This window comes from Dunckerocampus dactyliophorus, chromosome 20 (genome assembly GCF_027744805.1).
Source record: "Dunckerocampus dactyliophorus isolate RoL2022-P2 chromosome 20, RoL_Ddac_1.1, whole genome shotgun sequence".
Lineage (NCBI taxonomy): Eukaryota > Metazoa > Chordata > Actinopteri > Syngnathiformes > Syngnathidae > Dunckerocampus > Dunckerocampus dactyliophorus.
Window position 1 is genome coordinate 17,711,292 of NC_072838.1, and position 24,504 is coordinate 17,735,795.

Below are 24,504 nucleotides of genomic sequence, written 5' to 3' on the forward strand. Positions count from 1 at the left end.
CACAGCAGCACCTTTACAACCCGAGAGGTCGGGGAAACCTCCCCGCCACCCATTGGGGATCCCGGCGGAACTCGAAAACAGTACGTTTCAATGGGGTGCACTTTTGGACGGACACCAGCAAACGCGGCAAACTGTAAAAAGCTACACCTATACAGGCTACTACAGTATATACTACACTATACGTATACATTTCTTCAAGGTTGGCAGGTCTGTTAGCGTCTAGAACGATGCTATGGTGCCAGCAACTCATAAAGTGGTTTGTACAGATAAATAAAGAAATACTAAAAGTTCTCAACAGTGTTTCAAATCTGGAGGGTGTGAAAAATATTTTTATGCCCTCCTGGGGGCCATAACAGAAAACATTTGAAAAGCACTGCCTTAGGCTATAGAGGTTGAGCGGTCAAGCTTCACTCGTTAAAAGCCGAAAAATAAAATTGCAACAAAGCACATTGAGTCACGCGTCAAATTAACGGTCTTCGCGAGCGCTTTCTAGATCTGTTTTCTTTTGTCATTAGACTCCAATATGATTAATTAGTAACTGAAAAACATCTTCAAAGAGAGCAAACCACCGTGTAGTCCGTCTGTATATTTTAGTGCGTGCACAGTATTCATTTAGAGGAAAGTACTGTGCACAGCATGGACGTAAATACACCTTAAATAAACATTAGAAGAGCGTCCCGTTACCCTCCAGCCTGTTCATGGTTAAAAATGTCCTCAGATGGTAGCGCTAAAGAGACAAGAACTGGTGTTTAACAGCACTATTAGCGCAGGATGGGGGTAGCGATCAATACCGCCAGTTGGAGACAAGTAGCATCTTTGTCCTGGTGATGTGTTATTCATGCTGGACCTCCTTCTCACTGGCCTTAAAGACATTATCAGCGCCAGGCAAAGGTGAAAAATGTCAGTGGAAGTTGATATCAAAGGGAGAAATAGTTTCTTTGTCTCTAAATTGCATCCTATCGACGTTTGCGGCAACATGCTAAGTGATGGATGCTGCTGGAGACGTCATGCTGGGCCTATTAGGACTTCACTGCTTCATTAATGGCTTCTCCACACTATTCCACTTGTGCCGCTCGCATGGCTCCAACCTTTGTGTACTTACGTAACAAATCACTTCATTGTTGTTTTAATACATATTGATTCGTCTTCTTCTTCTCTTGAGGAAGCTCGCAGTGAGTAAATGTCTGACTTTGTCCTCCAGATGTCTTCCGTGAACTCCAGATGCTCCCCGCGGAGCATCATCTCTCTTTTTCGCCGCTAACAATTAGGTAATGAAGTATTGATTTTTTAACTTAGATTCATATTGATGCTATTAGCTTTGCATTGATAAATCACCAGCAATACGCTGGCAGAGCTCGAGCAGGAAGACATTACTGTACCGCGTCTTCATCTGATGGATATGCAGCACTAACGCCATCTGTTTCAACCAGGGGTGTCCAAACTTTTTCCACCTTCGGGGCCGTATATAGAAAAGTGTAAGTGTGTGGGGGCCGTTTTATATTCTCCACATTAAACACACAGAACCCCATCTATGTGGGTCAATATATGCTAAGCTATTACATGAATGTAAACAAAAAAACAGCCTCTGCTTTGGAAATTCTTTCTAAATTCTTTACTGCTATTATTATTAGTAGTAGTAGTAGTAGTAGTATCATCATCATTATTACCACTACATTAATACCTGCGATTAATTAATTGGTTCCAGACCTGACCGTGGTAAGTGAATTTCCGCAGAGTAGGATTCCGTCTTTAGAAATGGAAATACGTTCTAAATACGTTTTTAACCTTATTAGAGCCATCTAGACGTGCAATAACCCCCATCCAGTCACCTTTACACTCGTAAAGGTGACAATATCGTACACATAATCAGAGAAAATAAGACATTTAAGGCAGTTTATCTTCTAAGGGAGCAGAATCGGTGACAGACAGGAAGTGATGTAGGAGGTTCAGAGTTGAGTTTTAGCTCATTGTGGGCCGCAACAGTCACCCATGGTATTACTATGATTATTATCACGTTATTGTTAGAGATGCACCGATCAGGGTTTTATACTGCCGATTCCGATACCAATCATCCATGAGTGAAATCGACTGATACCGATACCAATCACATGGATTAACTAGAGAAAAAATCTGTAGAAATTTGGAATGGGCCCGCCCTTGCAATTACCCCCGTTACACACTGTATTCTTGCAGGTCATTATGTCATCACAACCTCGACATTGGGATCGTTCTACCCACCTCTTTTCATGCTCTGAGATTGCTCTCTGCAGGACGCAGTGAGTATTGCACTCTTCACTAATTAGTCCATCAAAGTTATTTTATGGGCAAAGACAGCGTTGCCGTGGCAACCCCCATCCATCCATTTTCTATGCCGCTTATCCTCATTAGGGTCGCGGGGTATGCTGGAGCTTATCCCAGCTGACTTTGCAGGGCACACCCTGGACTGGTCGCCAGCCTATGGCAGGGCTCATATAGACAAACACTCACATTCATCCCTGTGGACAATTTAGAGTCACCAATGAAGCTAACATGCATGTACCCGGAGAAAATCCACGCACGGGGAGAACATGCAAACTCCACACCGAGATGCCCAACAGAGACTCGAACCCAGGTCTTCCCTAAGACAACCTGAACAGTCCACTCACAGAGGATGAGACGCCTTGTTTAAGGAGACTTTGGATATGGGAGTATGTTGGCGCCCTAGCAGGACTTCCAGGTAGCACATACTGTAGGTGGGCTCCAAGTGACAAAGGCTGGACGTCTCATCCGATGAATTCATATATTTTTTGGGTTACTTGCTTAGTCTTCTGACTCCTTCTGCCTTCTGAGCTGCCGTTTGACGGATGGTCACACCGTGAGCCTAGAAAACTCACCATACTCCATCAAGTGTTTGCTCCTCAGATGCCGTATTACATGAAAGCTTTTCAACGTGCTACTCCCGCCAGATATTTTTGGTGGCAGACATGTTTGTTTTGTTTCGGTACGCCTGCACAGTGTGAAAGAAAGCGGGCGGGGTACGCTACTCAAGACGTCAGTGCAAGACACCACACTGCAAGCAGGGATCTCTGCAGGCTGCGACAGTATGAGCCACGGGTGATTGGCTTTTGTGGGTGTGCTTATGCATTACGCACTTACTAGGGCGGAAGAAGAAGTACTTCCTACCAACCACGTATCAATCATGTGTTGGCTTTCCACTGTGTTCCTGTTCATGATATGCATGACCTCAAATGACTGAAGTATCAAAGTATTGATATTTTGATTTGAGAAATGATTTTAGAGCATGAGGAGCTGGTATCAGAAGTATCGATATTTCGGTATCGCTCCACACATTGCTAGTTGCTATTCCGTCTTCAGTGCCTACGTGGGAAGTTCTGAGTTGTTACCTTTTAACTTTAATCCAAAATGACGAAACAATGACAACAACAACGCGATGGATGTGAAAAAAACATAATTTTAGTAGCTGCTGTCATAATTTGGGTGGAATTTTCCTGTCTTGTCTCTTCATCGCCGTCATTGGCCTGGGGACTTGGTGTGAGGAAGCTTGGTTTTCTCTTAGTAAACAAAGTAAAATCAATTGATCGTATGCTATTAAATAAAGGGAAGCTCCAAAATGGATATACATTGGTGGTTGGGGACCCCTGGGTTAGGGTTCGTATTAGCATAATCCATTTAGCTAACAAAACGATGAAACATCGATTGTCCGACTTCAACTAAAAAGCGCCTTGCTAGCCCTTTAAAACAGTCAAAATCCCGTTCCACGTCCCCACTAGCACTAGCGCACGCTGTCAGCTGTCACTCCAATGAGCCAGCAGCAGTCCTGCGCATCCCCACTCAGTCGTTGCCAGTCAGACAACATATGTCAGTGCCTCACTGCTTCCTGACATGATCTACTCTCAGCGCCCACAAAAAAAGCTCTGCTTGCTGCCGGGAGCTGCTAACATGATCTCTGGTGTCTGGCGGGCGGCTAAGTGATGCTGTCACTGCACCCGGTCCTGCCTGGCACCACAAACGCAACATGACATGCGCACACCGAGACACACTCCTGCTGCTATGAGCCCCGCACAGCCTTTTATTTTACTTCTACTAGATTTAACTTAACAAAAATGATGTCTTTACTGAGATAATAATGCTCATTTCTTACATTTGTAGTTTGCATCGATGTACTGTACGGTCACTGCATCACACCGAGAGCCGTTTCTAATATTTTGACTCTCCCATGTACCTTATTAAAGGTAATCCAAATAATTCTAAAAGCACTTTTTCATGCAGCTCATTAGCTTGGTCCCGTGTACCTAATTGTGTGGCCTGTTTGGAGACCAATTGCTTGGGGTTGCTGCCATCTGCCGGTAGTGACTAAGAACTGCAGCCAGCAGGCATTACATGTTGAACTATTGTAACCTCCGTAGGCGTACCTGTACACACATAATAATGAACAAATAGTGCTCAAGTAAAAGTAGAGTTGCTCAGGTAAAAGTACACGTCTAAAAAGACCAGGTGTTCTTTAATGAAGCGCCACCTTTATGGATGAAAGCAGGGGGTCCAAACCTCTTGGCGCACAGTGAGAATCAAAGGATTTGGGGGTGACACTTTGATATTTGATGTATTTTGTAATTTTGAAAGCAGAATTTTAAAAAAGAGGTATATATTTATAGACAAAGCTGTGCTTTATTGATAGTTATTAGTATCAACGTTTCAGCTTCTTCTCTTTACATTTTGCCTTTCTGTACCATTTTTTTCAATTTTTGCTGGTTTTTTTTTAGCTTAATTTGTGCCGCAGGCCAATAAAAAACAAGCTGTAGACTGCAAATGGCCCCCGGACTTTGGACACCCCTGGATTAAAGTGACCACTGACCGTGATAAGCGAGTTGTTATTATTTTATGTCATTTATATATATAATACATAAATAATGATATACATATACAGTATATATATATATATATATATATGTATATAGCTTGTGTAAAAAACATATTATTTTATGTTAAGACAAAACGTAGTAGTGGCAAAACTATGACTTTTAAAAATAAAGAAGTTCATCTGATTTTTTTTTTTTTTTGCAGAACAACTTTATTTTTCATTCAACATTTCCAACTACAAATAATCAAGTACTCAGAGAGTGTTACAATTCCACTCCGAACAAAAAACATTAAATAAAACTATAATGTACAAACGATCCAAAAAACAACGTTTTATAGTCAGTACCCGTCACTCTCAGTAATAGTCACAAGTTGATGGCTTTTCTGTTGTTTGTTTTTGGTACAAACACATCATGTTTCTCTCGCTATGGGACATAAATACAGTACAGGGAATGGAAACTAAAAGTATGAAGACACGCTAAAAAAAAACACATAAAAGTGAGGAATGAGGTGAACAGTAATGAGTCTTTGGAGCTGGCAGGTCATAAATCAGGACATTGCTAGCATGTAGGAGACCAGTGCGTGTATTCACAAGTAAAAAGGAAAGGAGACTTATTCAGTGGAACAGTTTGGCAACAAGTCAAATGTTTGCAGTGAATTGGGAATGTCAAGTGTTCGCGCTGTACGCCCTCCAATCCGTTTGGCATGCTTTCAAATGATCAAACGGTTGAAATCTCGACCGAGAAAGAATCTAAACAATGATGGATGGATGGATGGGCCTACTCAATCAAATGCAAGGACAGAACTGTCATACAATCACATGTTTTTAGGTCGTATTTTTTCTAGCTTCACATTTTCTTCCCATTCCAGCTCATTTCCATGCAACATATCTGCTAGCAAACGGTGCACTTAAAAAAAAACAAGATCTGTTTGCATATGTTGTGCATAACAATGAAGTGCGTCGATGATTATTCTTTTTTAGGAAGTCACGGTGGGGGCCATTGATCATCAGTTTATCACTATGGAGGACGAAGAACTGTTTTCATGTTCCTTTATGGAGAGACCCTGAGGTGGAAGTGGAGCGACTGGTCACCTGTAGGAACGCACACACACACACACTCGATGTAAAAACACTCACAGATAATTCGGTTTCAAGTTTGCTACACTGGGAACTTTCCAAAAAGTCCATATCCAATGTATGGGAAATTAGTGGTCAAAAAGTGGTACACAGCCATTATTTTGGTACTGCTAACACCTAAAAACGTTGACCATATCAGTGTAGGGATGATTCATTGTGGAATGGATTGAGCAATGGGCTCAAACAATGTACTGATATGAGGCAGCTTAAGAAATAGCACAAGCGTATGCTGTCTACAAGGCATGTGGAGGAAGCACAATGGGGACAACTACAGTGTCTGATAGACTCAATTCATTCATTTATGATGTCATGAGTAGCACAGTGACTGATATCATTTATCCTGAAGTTGATCATTATTTAACAAATGTCAGTGTCTGATATCATTTCTCCTGAATCCATTCATTTTTATTTCATGAGTTCCACAGTGTCTGATATCATTTATCCTGAAGTTGATCATTTACCAAATGTCAGTGTCTGATATCATTTCTTTTGAATCCATTCATTTATTATTTCATGAGTTCCACAGTGTCTAATATCATTTATCCCAAATTCATTCATTTATTTAATAAGTACCATAGTGTCTGATATCATTTATCTTGAATTTAGTCAAATGCCACCGTGTCTGAGATAATTTATCCTAAACTCACTATTTAATCAATATCAGTGCAGGTTGTAAATAAATGCAACCAATACCCTGACTAACAGACATCTAACAAGCGCATACTTAAACTTAACTATACAAGTACTTAAACGCCACTTCCCGGTGACTTTTAAAAGAGTTGTACTAAATGATGAAAGACACGTACTTGCTTGGAAGCTTCAGAGGAGGAATGGACTTCATTTCCATAAGTCCCGTTGAGCTGCAACATTGCTGCAAAGACGGGGGGTGGGTCGTGAACATGCAAAAGTTGTGCCGTTAAGTATATTTATCTTTTGGAGGTGCCCCCTCACCTTGTGGATCAAGCCTGGGGTCCACGAAGCCCCAGTGCTGGTAGAGAGCCGCCAGCTCGTGAGGACCGTAGTTCTTCAGGAGGCTCAAGACGTCAAAGTCCACGGGCGTGTCTACTGCGGCGGCTGCGGCGGCAGCGGCGGCGGCGGTGCCGTCCCGCTTTCCCTGAGCGAACAGCAGCGGTTCAAAGTAGGCTCTGTGGCCCCACATGCTCATGGCAGCCCAGAGGTCGGCGCCTTTGGGAGCTGAGGTGGAGTCACATGGCCGCCTTTGTGGGTGGAGTCTGTCTGTGGGTGAATTGGACGGCGCCCCGCCGTGACTTCGAGCTAACATGAAGCCGAGACCTTCTTTTGGGAAGTTGCCTTCCGCCGTGGTTCTCCCAGAGGCACTCTTGGCGGACGAGCTGGCTCGGGTGTTGGGGGCTTTGCCGGCCCCCTCTGCCGCCCGCTTCTGCTCACCAGACTTCCTCTCGGATGCTCTTGATTTGGAGTCCTTCGACTGAGGCTTGGGCTTGGCACCTGATTGGCTCTTGGCAGCTGTCTCTTGCTTGCTGCTGCTGCTGTTACTGGCAGCGCCACCTGGTGGTTGCGTGCGCTGACTCCTGGGAGCAGGCAATGCCGGGCAGTCTTTCCCTTCAAGGAACGGCGGGGGCCCCGTGCGCCTCCACTGGGAAGTGCCCATCTTTGGGCTCTTAAGACTGTGAGCGCACGGGGCCCACTTTGGAGCCACGGAGCTGCTGGTGCCCACCCTGTGGGACACCCGCTGGTGGATCCACAGCACCTCCGGGTAGCAGGTGGTATGGGAGCAGTATGGACACTGATGTCTCACCAGGCCTTCTTTTCTGACAGCACAAGACACTTGTCCTTTACTTCCATCCACTGAAGACAAGTTAAGAAGACTGTCCAATTCGCTTCCTTGCCCTTCAACGGCCCCGTCATTGCCCTTCTCTGTTTTAATGTTCAACTCCGCCAACCCCAAGCCAGGCGGTCCAGGGTACGGGTTCCAGTATGGCTGACAAAGCAAGGCGCTCCTTTTCCTGAGGTAGTCCATGTACCGTGAAGCCTTGGAGACGCTTCGGCTGTCCGGATGCGAGCTTTGTGCGCCGCGAGACGCCTGCGTGTCCCGATGCTGCGCGTGCACGTGAGACCTGAGTAGTGAGGCGTCGGCGGTGTGGAAGTCACAGTGCTCGCACAAGAAAGGCTTGTTGTCTGTAGGCAAGAGGATGGAGAGGTTATATATTTAAAGTGGGAGACAAACACTTAAAATGTCCTAATTAGTGGTGGCGCCCCCTAAGGGCTGTGGTCAACACGCTTTGGAATACAGACATCCTCAATGTTTTATGTCACAAGTAAATAAGACATTTTGCTTGACGCCGGCCATGTTTTTGAACCATTCATCCATTTTCTATGCCACTTGTCCTCACTGGGGTCGCGGGAGTATGCTGGAGCCTATCCCAGCTGACTTTAGGCGAGAGACGGGGTACACCCTGGACTGGTGGCCAGCCAATCACAGGGCAAACATAGACAAACCACCTTTCACACTCACATTCATACCTATGGACAATTTAAGAGTCGCCAATTACCCTAACAGCCAATCTTGCTCAAATTTGACACACATGTGCTTGTCAGTGGCCTAAAGGTGTGTACCAAATGTTGCAGTGATAGGGCTAAACATCAGAAAGGTGCAGAGCTCCGTGAGAAATTTCTAGTCAATCCAGTTTATGCGGTTCGATAACAGCGCCTCCATGTGGTGCATTTGTCAGAAAAATAACTGCGCAGGCAGCACAGCAGGGGCACATGTTTTGCCAAATGTCTGCAAAACTTTTGTCTGCAGCGGTTCAGGGGTGGAAGGCTTGGCTGACACAAACAAATACATATCCTTCATTATATCATATATCCCACCCAAGGGGGCGTCCTACATTTTTTACATTTATGCAAACAATTCATAAATCGTAATCCAAAATAAGGGATTATTTAATTTGCTAGAAATGTAGTGTCAATGGAGAACACAGTTGTAGGAACCTTTTTTCTTGTGTTATATAAAAAATAATAAAAAGATGAATTATTTCATATTAATTATATTCTTAGAGTAAATGTACTTATTTGATATTTTGTAATATTTTAGTTTGCACTTGTTATATTATAAAAAAAATCTCCATTCATCATCATCAATCTCCATTATATAATTATTAAATATAAAACAAGTACTAACATTTTTATGTTAATATAACATTTTAACATATTTTTAATAAAAGAAATTTTAAAAAAATATGATATTATTATTCCATATTAATATATTCTTCTAATAAATTTATTTATTTGTACTTATTATTAGATATTCTATAATTATAAAAGGCTTGTTTTATATAATTAAAGCAATGAAAAAGAAAAAAGAAAATTCTGTGATTTAGCTTAAATCTTTCTTATTGTCTACTTTGGTCCAATTTTGGTCCATCTTGATGCATGATGACGGTTCAGTAAGCACATACTTGCTTGTAATTGCACTGTTACTCCACAAGAGGTCTCCCTAGCCGCACAATAGTGCTACATTAATCCTGTAGGAATTGAAGTGCTGCATAGTACCAACGCTGAGTGAATACTTGATGTTTGATGCTAGCAAACATGACGTTGTGTTGCTGAACAAGTGTCCTGTGGTTGGAAGGTCCTACCTTCCTGGTCCTTATTCCTGCTGCTGCTGGTGTGTTTGGGTGAGATGCCGTCCTCTTTGACCTTTCTGTTTTGCAGCGCCTCATAGAACGCGTGACCAAGTCCGTTCAGGAGGATTCGGTCTTTGTGACAAATCTTCTTGTCGGTGGCGACGGCCTTAGCGTGAGCCAGGCTCTTTGCTGCCTGATCGAAGCCCGCGTCGCCTTTCTTCTTCTTCACGCCGGGGCCTGTGGCGTCCATTTGCTTCCTCTTCTTGTCCTGCTTGATGGGGACGTACTCGCCCTTCTCCGTGTCGAACGCCACCTCGGCGTCAGCGAGGCGCTCCTCCCAGCCGAGACATTTCTCTGTGGCCTCCGCCAGTCGCCCCCTGGTGGCCAACTGCCAAGCCTGGTAGCTGCAAACGGGATCCAGCTCTGGAATCCGCCGTCCTTGACTTTTGTCCTCTTCCTGTGTTCCAGCACGAGTGAGGTTCAGGCCTTCCAAAAACTGATTCTGAGTAACATTCAACTGAGAGGCCTCGGAGTCCTGCACTACTTGGCGGCTGTGGGTCAGCTTGTGTAGCCTTGCGTGTATCCTCAAGGTCTTACCGTCAGTGAAGAAGTTGCCGCATCCGGCGCAAAGCTCGTAGAGGCACTCGTCGTTGGTCAGCGCCTCTGGCTCCTGGGGTACTCCGTTAATGGTGGCGGGCGACTCCTGACCCTTGCTGCCCCACAGCTGGGCTTTGACCCGGTGAATGCGCATGTGGCTCTGGAGGAACCACGCCTGACGGAAGCGGCGCCCGCAAATCCGGCAGCCGTGGTCCTGGGCGCTGCGGTGGCGCTTCATGTGCGACTTGAGCAACAGCACCTGAGGGAAGACTTGGTTGCAGACGCTGCAGACGAAGGGCCCGGCGCCGTCCCACCCGTCACCATCCTTAACTTCAACCGCAGAATCCTCACCTTTGGCTTTCTTTTTGCTGGCTTTCTTCTTCACCTTCCCGTTGGCCTTGTGATCTTTGCCGGATATGTCCTCAGGGGTGCCGGGCATCTCCACGGTCTCCACCCCTCCTTGCGCTGTCTCCCTGTCGCCGAGGTTGTGGCTGAACAAGCCCAGTTTGTGGCTCCGAATGTGCGCCTTCAGGCTGCCTTTCTGGGCCGTGCGGTGGTCGCAGTAGGGACATTTGTACGGCTTCTCCCGGGTGTGTCTCCTCATGTGCTGGGACAAAGAGCTGAGGAGGGGGAAGCTGCGACCGCACACGCCGCAGGTGTGACCGGAGCTCACGTCTTCCTCCGTCTCCGCCTTTGCCGTGTGTTTTGATGGAGCCTCCTCCCTCCCTTTGGTCTCCATCGCCGCTTCTCGAGCACTGCAGAGTGGTCGCTGACTTCTTTGAAAACAACGTTCAAAAAGTTTGTAGGCTGTACAAAAATATGGGAAGCATCACCGCTTGTGTGTCATCCTGGTATTTGACGGGGAGGCATCCTCGCTGGTCAAGAGAACCTGGAAATAGAACAAATCGTGATGAACATTGGGACATCTCTCTGTTGGAGTTTGCGTGTTCTCCCCACGCCGGGTACTTCCTCCCACATCCCAAAAGCGTGTATGTCAGCCTTGAAAACCCTTCCCGGTGAAATAAACACACCAAGACGAGCGGATAAGAAAACCGAGGTAAGTGATTACGGTGCACCAAGACACCCTTCATTTTCAACCCTTCTTCCGTTGACTTCATCGTATGTCTTTGTCTCCTCGGTTGATTTTTCAACACAACCAAAGCCCAGATTCCCCCAGATTGTTCTCATATGAGTCCAAGCTGGTTTGGGTCACTACAGTATAGGGGGAAAAGAAGCCCGACTTCTGCACCAATAATCCATTAAGGACAATTTGCAATTACACAAGTCTCCAGTGTAACCTTTGTCCCCTCGCCAGGAGAGAGGCGCCTGTCTGCATGTATTAAGAGAGGGTCAGGCCTGTGTGTCCAAATTGAGTGTGTGAGGTGAAGCATGAAGGGTTGCATTCATTCCTGGCTAAACCAGGATGGGCCCTCGGGGGTCAGCACACTCTAATTCATGATCAATAATCCATTATAACCCAACTTTGTTGCAACAAAAGTGGCGCGTAGAGACGGGGCTAAGTGCTGACATAAGAAGGTCTAACGGTGGTAAATGTTTAAACATTGCTGTTTAATTCATGTGGCATCTTCTAGTATCTTCTAGACACGCATGTAAATAATAGCGGCTCAGTATGAGGAGAATGATGATTCCATGAGGTTTAAGTGCCACTGAGACATGTGCTTGTACTCTGCAGCACAATGCTCCCAAAGTCTTGACAGGGTCGCGACATGTGACCAGGAAGAACCTCCTCTGGCCGGGCAGTAAAAAAAGTAAAACCTGCCATTGTGTCGGCCGCACCAGAACTGTCACATCGACTCAACGTCTGGCCCCTCCAGCTCTCGTTGAGGGGGGTTGAGAGGGTCATTGTTATAAAGCAAAAGAGGCCGCGGCCTGCATGTCGGCGGCGCCTCGACGTGGGCAAAAACAACAGATAAAGGAACCGAAAAAGAGCTTGAGACTTTTTAGCTTGTCTGCAGACGTCTGTCCTCATCACGCAGGTTGGATCCATTCTACTGGAAGAAGAGGACAAAAACATTATTTTAAAAAGCTTTTGTCGTAATTATTTCATCATTCGACAAATAGTTAATGGCTTATGGACAACTGCTAAGTAAGAAAAACATTTTGCTTGATGGCGGCCATGTTTTTCAACCCATCTAACTGAAATTTTACACACATGTGCTTGTCAGTCCTCTGAAGCTGCGTACCAAATTTGGTGAGTCGGCGGAACGCCCTAAAGTTACAGTGGGTGTTTTGTAGAGCTGAGTGACAAATTTCAAGTCAATTTGACTCATGGGGTTTAATAAGAGCGCCACCGTGTGGTGTATTTGTCAGAAAAATAACAGCACAGGCAACATAGTCGGTGAGCATCTTTTGACACATTTTGTCATTTTGTGTGAAGCGCAAGAAGAGAGCGCGTAGAAGAGTTTCCACAAACAAATCCATCCAATAATGTGTGTCCTAATGACAGTAAATTACTATTTGTGGCGCCCCCTATGGGTTGTGCTCACACTGCTTTGCAAGGCATGCATTGAATACAGATGTACTCAAAGTTTTAGCATCGTTAGACAAATTAGACAGTTTGTTGCTAAGTAAGTAAAACGTTTTGCGTGTGAGAAATGTGAAGTCAGTCTCACTTATGGGGTTCAACACTGGCGCCATTCATGTTAGCTACAGTTTATATGGGGTTAGCCGGTTACTGAATGGCTCGGAATTGTGTCTGTTGTGCTGAAGTGGTTGAGGCTGAATGGAAAGTCAGTAGGCTATAACATAAAAAAATAACAGGGGATGGGCCTTGTCGTCATGGCATGGCAGGTGTTTGCTAAAGCAGACGCCATCAGATTAGCGTATGGCTAATGTGGCACACTGTCTCTGAGAGGAGGGGGTGTGGAGGATGTGCACGAGAAAAGTGGAGGGTGGCAATTAGGGGGTTAAGGTTAAAGCAATGGGTTAACACAATGGGGATGAAGTCAACAGATGGGAATAAACAGGCCATCGTCAGTCTGGGGTGAGCCTTTTGTCAAAGCAACCTACATTCTTGGCATCTGCAACATCTACCTCATGCATGCGTCAAAGACACGTACATATTTGTCCTTTTCACCTCTCCTGCTTTGCAAAGCTCCCTTTGGAGTATGCCTGCAAAGTAATGTGCAAGCATGTTGCTCCAGGGGGGCTTAAGCTCATATCTTTTAGAATCCCTCGCTCCCCTTTTCTCATCTCTTTTCTTTGGCAGATGAATAGGCATGTCCACTCAGCTGTCCCCGCATTGATTCATCCTGACGTCCCAACCAGCTCAGCACAAACTCCCTATGGTTAGTGCGCTCTGATGTCTCTCTGTGCGTGCGTGTGCGTGCGTGTGTGTTCTTGCATGAAAATAGCTACTGCCGGTGAGTCGTGCATGCACCAAAACCACGGGTGTCATTTCCTGCCAGGGACTCAAAATAGCATCTGAATTAATTCTCCAAAGCGTCCGTCCAAAATCCCTATTTATGGACTTTGGTTGTAAACAGGTAGACTATCAGACATTTTACCAATAGTGTGCACGTGTGTGTGTGTGTGTGCGTGTGTGCGTGTGTGTGAGCTGAAGTCATCCAAACAGTCCCAACCACCAGTAGCGGGCCCGTGCCAAGCTACTGCTGACTGGCGATATAGCATGTGACCGTCCTTATGCTTCTGTTCAAAGCTCGCTCGCTAAGCCGCACCTCACATCGCTAACTGTTTCCCCCCACCCCCCCAATAATAATCCTGTCTGTTTTCATCAAACGGGAGAGCATGGAACAAAACCTAATACACGGATCGCGTCGCTGTTTTTTAGGCTAAATGTTGTGTAAATATATAAAGAGGGATTGTATTTTTCGGACATTACCCCCAGCCCCCTTCGTTCATCTTCAAGTAATCCCTCCCGAGCTTCCACAAATCCGAGAAACATTTGCCACTGTCAACAAGTAAGCTGTCGGCATTGTCTCGTATGAGCAAACACTTGTCATGCTTCACGACAGAATCACACGTACCTCGGTTTTACGCTCACGGTTTGGTTCATTTTCACAACTTTTATCCAAGCCAAGACAGCAAAGTGGAGACAGTGGAGTGTAAAAGTGCAGCGTTCAGAGCTTGGGCAAAGCAACAGGGTAAGCCAACATTAGCGAGTGTATCGTCAAACATCACAATGACTAATCCGCTCTCCCGATAAACAACCAGCAGCGGTTTGTGTTCCGCATATGCGGCATCTGACCTGGTGCTTTGAATCTTTGAACGGTGTTTTTGAAGTAGGTCTAGTGCCCTCTTGTTATACGGAAGAATATAAGGGATGAATATAAAGACAATTTTTTTTACTACTTGTTTTTCCAGTACGTCCTTTAACCGAAGAAAAAAACCACACCTTGTCTATTGAGGATAATGGTAGTTAATGAATTAACATTCTTTGTTCACTGAATGATGGCGTTATGTTCATTATTCACTGAAATATGTTCATTATTCACTAAATCCCGTTCATTATTCACGGAAATGATTAACGCTACGTTCATTATTCACCGTAGTCAACACTCGGTTTACAAACGACAGATTAACGGCGCTTAGTGATCCAAGTTGCCAAACTTGGATATACTGGCATTACTTCAACAGTAAACTCAACAGCCGCAAAACGCTTGGTGACGCAATACCCCCGACATCACTTCCTCTCCGCACGTCCAGATTGCATTTATGGGACTGTATGCAACACACACGAACACAAGTCTTATTTATGTCTTAAATGTCTTAATTTCTCTTATTATGGCAACTATATTGGGTAATGTGAGCGTTAAGGTGACTATAGGGGTGTTATTTCATGTCTGGATGCTCTAATAATGTTAAAAACCGTATTTAGAAGATCGTAAACGAGTTTTCTATGCCATAACTACAAAAATATTCAATTTACAAAGAAGGAATCCTACTTTGGTCTGGAACCAGTTAATGGCGATAAATGAGGGATTATTGTATTATTATTTTGTTTTTTGACGCTCGACTACAGCCACACTTCTCAACCGATTCAAACCATTCCAACATCAAAGTGTTCACCTCATTCTATATGACACGGCTATCTGTTGACACATTCCAAAAAGATCCCACATTTTCCGTAATTCCACATTTTCCGTGACAACACTCGCATTGACAATGAAGTTCTACATTTCATTGTGTTTCATCATGAGAACTCTTACTACTTCCACATTTCTCAACCGATTCTAATCGTTCCAACATAAAACACATTCAGCTCATTCCCAGGTCCCAGTTTCCCTGGAATTTCACATTTTCCAGCCCTAAGATTCCCAATGAAATGAATAGCATTTTCCCACATTTCTCTTTCATCCCAGCATCAAAACATGCAGGCTAACACTTTCCACATTCCACGAATTGCCACTGTTCCAGTAATGCCACATTGTCCGCAGCATGTCAGTTCAGCTTCAGCTCTGCAAAAATTGCCTTCTCGAGTTGAGTTTCAAACAGCATTCCTGTGGCCTACGGACTGTTCTACTCATTTGTCCTGCAACATTTGTTGTATTTAATGTGTACTAACATGTCATGTTTACGTGGAACTAAAAGCACCCGCAGTGTTGAAGTGTACATCTGTCCCGGGGGGGGGAACTGAAGCTAAAGCGGACACGAGGTGAAAGACTGCGAGCGGCATAGCGAGAGAGCAGTGCAGAGTGAAAGAGTCGCAGCGAGTCGACGCTGACCTTGCCACACGATAATCTAATCCCTGTTGAGAGTGCTTTTTTTAGATAGCAAGTTAATGCCTGCAGATTATACTCCAGTGTCTCCCATACCGGCCAATGAAAAGAGAGTGGGGGGACCGCAGCAGAAAAAGTTCATTAGTGAAGGATTTCTCCAAAGATACTTTACATAAACGTAAACACGATCATCATCATCTTTGGTCTGTGTGCGTGTTTGTGCGTGCAGGTGCTGCCGCGGCCCTATGAAGTCGTCGACCTCGCTCACGTCCTATTTGTGCTCTTTTATTTCATGATAAAAGGCCCCACTCATGGAGTGCCTCGTCTAATACTATGAAGAGTAATCCCTGTGTATGTTGTGTAACCCGGCGGATGGGTTAGGCAAGGCAGGAAGGAGACGGGGACAAAACATGGATCTGACGGCTGTCTAATCTCTTAGGGAGATGAGGATGTTGGCCAGTGAGGCAGGTGAGGACCTCACCTGTCATTGAGAAAAATAACAAAATATTTGTCCAGTGACTTGTGATTCCAATCGCTTTTTAACATTTTCTTATGTAAAAATGGCTGAATTTGCACATTTCCTGATCAAATACGACACAGAAACCTGTGATGCGCGATCTCTGGGGAGTTCCTGTTTGTTGTTCACATTTATTCTACACCATGCCTTTCTAGTGTAGTGTCGTCCGTGCTACCCGGACACTAAACTGAAATGTCACATGGCGAGGCGCACACGGCGAAGGTGCTTGGCACTGCCGTCTTTCACAACAAATAGAGATTATCCTGGAAAGGATATGCAGCTCTCTTTTTCTTGTTATTCTCAATATGAATTAACATTCATTTGTGCACACGAATATAAAGTTAAAAAACCCAACAAAGTCAATGCCTCACCAGCCATGAACCTTAAACAGCCTGCTCACATGACTTATGTAGCAAAGAGATAATATAGTCATAAAGTCATCAATTAAATCACAAGTCAAAGACCTTCTATGTGCTGTTTTTGTTTTTATCTTAGTCTTGAAATGTTCATTATTAAACCTCAAAGCTCATTATTTAACAAAATCAAAGGGATGTTTTGGTTTGGTTTGCACAATTAATTGGATTAATTATCCATCCATCCACTTTCTATGCCGCTTGTCCTCATTAGGGTCGCGGGGGTATGCTGGAGCCTATCCCAGCTGCCATCTGGCAAGAGGCGGGGTACACCCTGGATTGGTCGCCTGCCAATCACAGCAGTTAGATCTAAATAATGACCTTAGTCATCACCAAGAGAAATTCACCTTTCCAGCAGCTGGTTCAAATATTGATACAATAAAAGGCATGCATGCGGGTGAAATGTGGTTTTATTTAAAGAAAAACAAAAAAATATATCAAACTTATAATAAAGCAAAAACATTTATTTTTTTTAAATGTATTAAAAAAATTAACATGAAGTAGCAGTGCGTGGTGGTGTTTTTTCAAAACAAAAAAAAAGTGTTACAAATACGAGCGACCCTAATGAGGATAAGCGGCATAGAAAAAGAATGGCTGGACATTAAAAATAATTTATAAAAATGTATGTAAGTAATAAATATATGAGTAGCCCTTTGATATTTCAGTATATGGCTTTTTTTGAATATGTCTGATATAGGGTGATGTTGGCCTTATAGGCCACGCCCTCTATGATTACACAAATATATCCCATGTTAGGGGTGTCACGAGACGATACATGAGATTTCTTTTCTTGGGAGAATGAACAGAATAAGATTTTCATTGCATGGTATAACTGCTGTTTTACCGTGCACATGACAATAAAACTCTCTTGAATCTTGAATCTTGAATGAGATTGGGTCTACGAAAACGAGACGAGGCTAGATTTTAACATTACTTTGAAGAAAAGTACAATGAAAACAATAATATATATGACGTCCTTGCAATCTACTAATTTAATTTCTACTACGTTACACTCTTCTGCACTCTGTGTGTGTATGCTAGCGGCCCCGCCTCCACCCATCAAGACAAAAAAGAACTGTATGACTGACAAAAAGGCTCACTTGGTTCATGCGGGCTGCTGAAACCAATGAGCACAGTGAACTCTGGCGAGGAAAACAAACACGCATGCACATGGCAATATATTAGGGATGGCAGAATTATCAAGTACATTTTCATTTATTGTGTGATAAATCAATTAATTTATCATCATCGTCATCATGAGGGTGGCATGGCTCAAGGTTCAAATCTCTCGTGATCGTGTCAAAGTGTCCTTGGGCAAAATACTGAACCCCCGGTTGCTCCCGATGCTGCGTCATCAGTAGGCCAATGTGCTAGCAGTGTCAGAGCGCTTTGAGCACCGAGTGCCCACGAGACTTTTTTTTCTGAACATCTTGTCTAGCGAGATCTTGTGACACGCCTATCCTGGATACAGTAGATGCACGCTGATGCAGCTTATTGTGCACAGTCACAGGTCAAAATGAAGCAAATGAACTCCAAATGACACTGCTTTTAATGTGAAATATTGATAACATTGTGTGCATTGCCAACAATTATTATGTAACTACATGTTGCCATCTCACTTGCTCATTTTCATCTGTTAATGTGAGAATAATAAACTTTGATATCTTAGCGAGTTCAAGAGTGCCGCATCCCTTTGAGACGTTCTACATTTGGGTACTTTTCCAAATCAGTTAAATGTCTTTTTAGGTCCATTTTGCCTGTGGAAAAGTAGCTGCCTGATAGTAGTTCTGCAAACCTTGACCACCAGCTTAAATCCAATAAATGCACTCAGGTTTTTACTGCTTAAGAGTGCTTAAATGCACTTCATTTCAATGTTGTTTTGAACATTTTCGTATAATCCTGTGAGTATTCAATCAACACCTGAGCTGTCTGGACTCTAGCCAGCAGTTCTTCCTAAGTGACGTAACTGAATTGCGGTGCTGGACGACAACATGTGTAAAAATGTCTTCCTGCTAGGCCATGATCAAGGTAACGATTAGGGAGAGGCGGAAAGGCGATACGTGCTTGAGCCATTTTGCCCTGCGGCAAGCGGCAGCCAAGAAGAGGGAGAATGACAGCTGGCAGCAGGGTTTGGATTAGGTTTCCCATCGGGGTTATTGCATCTTTTACGCTGTCGCTTCTTGCGCAGCAGAATGGTGCTATAGTAACCCGACTCCCTCGCACCTATCCAATCTCGTCTCGGTCTCAACGGGGTTAAACAGAAGGGATCTGTGAAACGCCTTACTCATCCCCGCCATGCTCCATCTGGACGCCGGTGCCCGTCGGCGCTTGCAGCTTTGTAGTAAAAACAACCTAGTAGGGATCACTGTGATTATTCTCAATTAGCAATGTTACCGAAACAACCAATGTTAAACAAAGACAAACTACTACTACTACTCCTGCTACAAGACATTAAGACGGGGGTGTCCAAAGAGACACGGCCCGCATTAGAACATTACACAGAAAACATGGCCCATATCCTTCCAAAATGGCTGACTACCTGTGAGTCTTACATAATAAGCTCTTTGATGGATGTCCTGTCAATCAGACACCGGTGACGGCTATTTTTCACTAACCTGGGGGGCAGGTTATGTAAATGTAACATTTTTGTGTGTTTAATGAATTAAAACGGTGCATCCTTCATGTGCAGCCCTCAGTGGAAAAAGTCTGGACACCCCAGCCTTAGAAGGTCGTCCAATTTGGCAACCGTACAGAGTGTTAGCGGACAAAGTTGCACGAAAACAATACTTCAGCAAATCCTGTGCTAACTTTAGCTCAGTTAGCATCAAAAGGACGAACGCTAAAAGTGTGTTTTACTTTAGCGTAGCAAGAAACATTACACGTACCTCCGTCCCGGCTGCTCAGTACAATTTTGCACTGTCAACAATACGTGACAAAGGAAGAAACTGACTGAGGGAATGCAAAGTATTTAAATTAGCCACGTGGTCTCCATCCAGGCTGCTCAGTACAATATGGCTACGCACACATCATCACCAACAACATTAAAAAGCTGCATGTGGTCTCTTTCTGTGACATACTGACGTGTGTCGTATCAATACTTCTCTTTTCATACGTCACAATGTTTACACACTTGCCATCTTTTTCACACTTGTACGACTGCAGCGTTATAATGTTAATGCAGTCGTCCCTCGTTTATCGCAGTTAATTGCTTCCGGACTCGACCACGATAAATGAATTTCCGTGAAGCAGGATTCAATATTAATAAACAGAATATTTTCGTAGTTAAGAGCATAGAAAACCTGTTTATGACTTTCTAAATACAGGTTTTAACATTATTAGAGCCTTGTAGACATGAAATAACAACCCTATCGTCACTTTTACACACCTACTCTATTCTTTGTTTACGCAGGCTACGGTATCACTGCCGGGACATAATAGACAGCCACTGCTAATATAGCAAGTCACCAAGCTAACTAGTTAGCCTCTCCAATTTACTTATTACTAAACTAAGAAAGTGTTTTAAACTGAGTGGGGAAGGAGGACAAAGAAGCCAAAAACTTACCACTTCCACACGGAAGATCATTCAATCTCAGCCATGGCATGTCGGCTCAGCTCTGCTTGCTCAGTCGCCAGTCTCCATGCAGTGTGAAAGGTCATGTAATCTAACGTCAGGTCTCATAACATTACTGATGCCAAGTGACCACAATACTACATACAACTTGACTTCCAATATTTTTTGCCATAGTCAACCACAAAACAGTGATCGTTTATTAATTCATTATTTTCTGAAAAGTGAGGGAGTGATGTTCAAACCGCAATATTGCATGGGATGACTAACTGTGCTTTGACGGTGACAGTTCATTTTTCCCATTTTTCAATTTCCATGGGTGGTTATCCTGTGCTTGTTTGAGTGCACACGTGAAGATGTTTGCTGTGGTTACTTATCTTCACACTTACTATTGCAACAACACATCATCAGTAGGGTAAAACTAAGCCGTCTCACGACGGTCTACAGTGTTACTTAAAACATGGCCTGCATTGTTAGGAACAATGTTTTGAGGGTGACAGTTTGACCCCGGAATTTCATGTCCATGACTTCCTGTGGGCCAATTGTTTCAAAATAGGAGCAAATTGAGCCGCAAAAAGGATTGTGCTGGTTCCACTGTGTTAATGAGCCTTTACCTCCCACTTGCATGTGTTTGGACGGTGGTGTCCAAAGTACGGCCCGGGGTGCCATTTTTATCTCACTGTTTGTTTTTTATTGGCCCTCGGCATATTCACAAATAACACAGAGCTAAGATGTGGATGTTTTGTTCAGACAGCTAAGCATATATTGACCTACATTGGACCACTTTTATCTTCTTTAATGTACAAAATGTATCAAAGTGGATCCCCGCATCCTTCAGCTGCAGTCCCCTGCTTTTGGGGGTCCTATAGCAGTGTTGCCACTTTACATTAGCTGTACACGTTTACATTTGAGACTAGTAAACGATGTTTCAGCCATGGGCAGCACACCCCTCATATCTTCCTGTCTGCTCAGTCTGCACCCCTCCCCCCATCCCACCCCGGCCTGCCCAGACCCCCAGCTTCTTCCTGACCCAATCTCCATGATTAAATCATTTTTTCTTTAGCCCAAATTTTACCCCGCTCCCCCCCCCCCCCACCGACCCAATCAACCCCACCGTCCATCCCGTCCTGTGCCTCTCTTGTCTGGTTAGATGGCGCACACCCTCCTCTATTGATCGTCATGCTGAGGAGATTACCCTAATAGCTGGGATTACCTCCCCACATGTTGGTTGGCCACATACGGCGGGGAGGGGGGAGTGCATGGATGTGCTAGAGTATGAAAGCGGTGGGCGGGAGTTAGCAAGTGGTGATTTTTTTTTTTGGTAGTATTTGGAAAGAATCAAAATTAGTATTTGTATAGAACGTCATAAGTCATGAGAGAAAGACAGCACCATGCCATCACCTCAATATGATTGTCTGGCACAGTGGTCGCCAACCTTTTTGATCCCCCGGACCGCTCTCAGACCTCATCTAATGCTATTTGTCATGTTCTGACGTATAAAACAAAGACAAGCACAATATCAAATGAAAACGCTGTACAAAACACAAAAAAACGCTGCTGGAGTTTGCTTTCCGGAGAGAAGATGATAACAGTGTGCTTTAATGTACGATGGATGACAGACAGCGTCTTTTAGCATCCATTGTTTTCATCAGCACCCAAAGTCCAGTCTTACACACGTAATTGGACAGGAATGAATGAATTCATGTTGAATGAAGTCAATTTCTCACCAGCCAGGGTGAGTTGGCACCACTGCCCAACAACTGGTGTGTGTGCGTGCGTTTGTGTGCGTGTGTGTGCGTCACAATCTCAACCCTAAGCAAGAAAACTGCGAGTCACATTTTTCCCTAGTCGCATAGCAAGAAAAGCATCACACACGCCTCTGTCCTGGCTGCTCAGCACAAAAGTCTAATAATAATTGTTACGTCATTATGATTCCTGTTAATTTTAATCCAAAATAACAGGACCCATTGTTGTAGCAAGAAAACCACTACACACGTCTCTGTCCTGGCTGCTCAGCACAATAATAACAATTTATAGTTTCTTTGAACTTGAATCCACAATGACAGAATAACGACGAAGCCACTGTTTTTGGCGTTGTAGTGTAAGAAAACGTGTAAGAAAACCCTTACACATGTCTCTGTCCTGCCATGGCTGCTCAGCACAATAATAATTATTATATTAGTACAGCTCCTTTTAACTTGAATCCAAAATGACAGAACGACAACAACCGATAAGGGATTTAGCGCATTATTAGCAGCCTGCTCGATTTTGGTTGCTTTCTCTTCTCCTTGTTGTGCTCATTGGCCTGGTTAAGTTGCTTTACTTTTCAGCAACCCCAGAGTGAGAAAGCTTGTCTCGGGTACACACTGGCTCACTTTGCCTCCAAGGTGATGTCAGAGTAAAATCAGGTATTATTAAATGACAGAAAGCACATTATTTCCAAAATGGATCAGCTTTTACATGTAATTGGACGTATGTACCAGTACCAGCCCACGTCCTGGAGTTTTGAGACCCCTTTCAATGGTGAATCTAAGCCAAGCAATCAGTTTTTATAAGTTCTAAACTAGCTTCTCAAATAAAAAAGAGTTTGTTTTGAAGTGTTAGTTACAGACCTAAAGCCATGGGGACATATTTCCATGCCCTCCCTGTCCACTTAATCCCCATTTAAGTGCCCACAAGCCCTGGAAACAACAACCAGGACACATATCCTTAGCAAATACATCCACCTTTCATCACTCTTGGCTCGGTTTGACTTTGAGCTCACTTGGCTCGTCAGAGGTTTCATTAAGATGTTTAAAAAGCTGCAGGGAGAACTGACATAGAGAGAGACTGGGTGGGGGTGGGGGGGCATTGAGACAGTGCAGGGGGGAAAAAGGAATTCCGTTAATCCACCGCTGATCCGCTACAATGGCAGCCTTGTTGTCTGTTATTGCCTGCCCGCTTACCCGCAAGTTTGCACGCGGTGACAGCTGGGGGAAAGATGGACGTGGAATAAAACTGCGCGGAAGTGTTGATAAAGTCCCAGGACACCAAAGTGACAACAAACTACTCACTCATTCATGTTGCAAGTTAGACACTCTATTCCTTTTTTTTTTTTTGGTGCCACTTACCCTCGGAGGTCGCTGGTGGAGAAATCCCATCACTTATTCAAAAAACACACACACACACACAATGGCGTGTCCTTGCCCGATCTGGTCTGGGAGTGGATGGCATTCAGTCACAGTCCAGCTCCAGGAACAAGAAGAGCAGGAACAAGAAGACCAGCACATCCAGTAGCACCGCAGCGGGCGACGTCTCGTTCCTGGACGCGAGTGACGCGAGAGATAACGTTATTAACGTTAATAGGGGGCATCTGCGCCTTTCTGCCTGCACTTGGATGGACGGATGAGTGGAGGAGTGCGCACCAGGCTGCTTTTGGGTGCAATACGAGGTCCTCGTTGGATGAGTTTGTCATTCCACTTTTAGATAAACTGCCAAACTTGTTCAGGACCCCAAGAGACTACTTAAGAAGGTCATCAAAGGCGAAACAAACTCATCGATGGCTTGTGACGGTTGTCTTTTAAAGCGACAGTACGTTAGAGGGGGTGGTCGATCCACATGGCGATGGTATCGATACCGTGGGCAGAACACTATCACTTGCCTTCGATATTTATTTTCACATATATCTGTTTTTATGTTTTTATGTTGTTCATATTGATGCTATGCTGATATTTTATATTTATCTGTTGTTATAAACCAAAGTTCTCTGCTTTGGGGGCAAAAAGGGAAGAGATTTGAATGAGAACCAATAGTAGTTGACTTATTTTGTGCGATTTATTTATTACATTATTTTATTAATAATGTAATTTTATATTGTTGTATTTATATGTTCACAGATAAGTGAAATGTACATTTTTGTTGTTGTTTTTTAAAATCTTTGTCCTGATCATGATCAACAAATTAAAAGTCACAAAACCGTACAATGATCTTGAAAAAGGTCAAGTAAAAAGTGTGACTGGCAATGTATTTACTTAAATTGGTAGTACCACCCACCTCTCGTGTACACTCATAGTTGCACACATGCAGTATATTCTTCTAAAAAGCCAAAAACTCAACTTTTACATTCTGTAA

At 44.0% G+C, this 24,504-nt stretch overlaps 1 protein-coding gene across 4 annotated transcripts; it reads right to left on the bottom strand.

The window, feature by feature from the left end:
* Positions 1-5,062: 5,062 nt before the first annotated feature.
* On the bottom strand, positions 5,063-23,932 carry LOC129173401 (zinc finger protein 516-like). 4 transcript variants are annotated; one of them, XM_054764285.1, is made up of 6 exons: positions 23,799-23,929; positions 23,505-23,695; positions 9,613-11,086; positions 6,947-8,152; positions 6,802-6,866; positions 5,063-5,950 (listed from the first exon to the last, which is right to left on the bottom strand). In XM_054764285.1, exons 3-6 carry the CDS (start codon positions 10,934-10,936, stop codon positions 5,900-5,902), a joined length of 2,646 nt encoding a protein of 881 aa, XP_054620260.1. In that variant the 5' UTR covers positions 10,937-11,086; positions 23,505-23,695; positions 23,799-23,929; the 3' UTR covers positions 5,063-5,899. The 4 variants fall into 4 exon arrangements, with proteins under 4 accessions (XP_054620260.1, XP_054620259.1, XP_054620261.1 ...); XM_054764284.1 differs by having other exon boundaries at positions 23,505-23,932; XM_054764286.1 differs by lacking the exons at positions 23,505-23,695; positions 23,799-23,929 and adding an exon at positions 20,389-21,384.
* Between the last annotated feature and the right edge of the window lie 572 nt (positions 23,933-24,504).

What these genes read in the sequence shown, in the direction of transcription:
- LOC129173401 (XM_054764284.1), bottom strand. Translation starts at nt 10,936, where the DNA reads ATGGAGACCAAAGGGAGGGAGGAGGCTCCATCAAAACACACGGCAAAG. An exon ending in CAGGAATAAGGACCAGGAAG is followed by an intron (nt 8,153 to 9,612) that starts GTAGGACCTTCC and finishes TCTTGCCTACAG; the next exon opens with ACAACAAGCCTTTCTTGTGC. An exon ending in CCCCAGGCTTGATCCACAAG is followed by an intron (nt 6,867 to 6,946) that starts GTGAGGGGGCAC and finishes CCGTCTTTGCAG; the next exon opens with CAATGTTGCAGCTCAACGGG.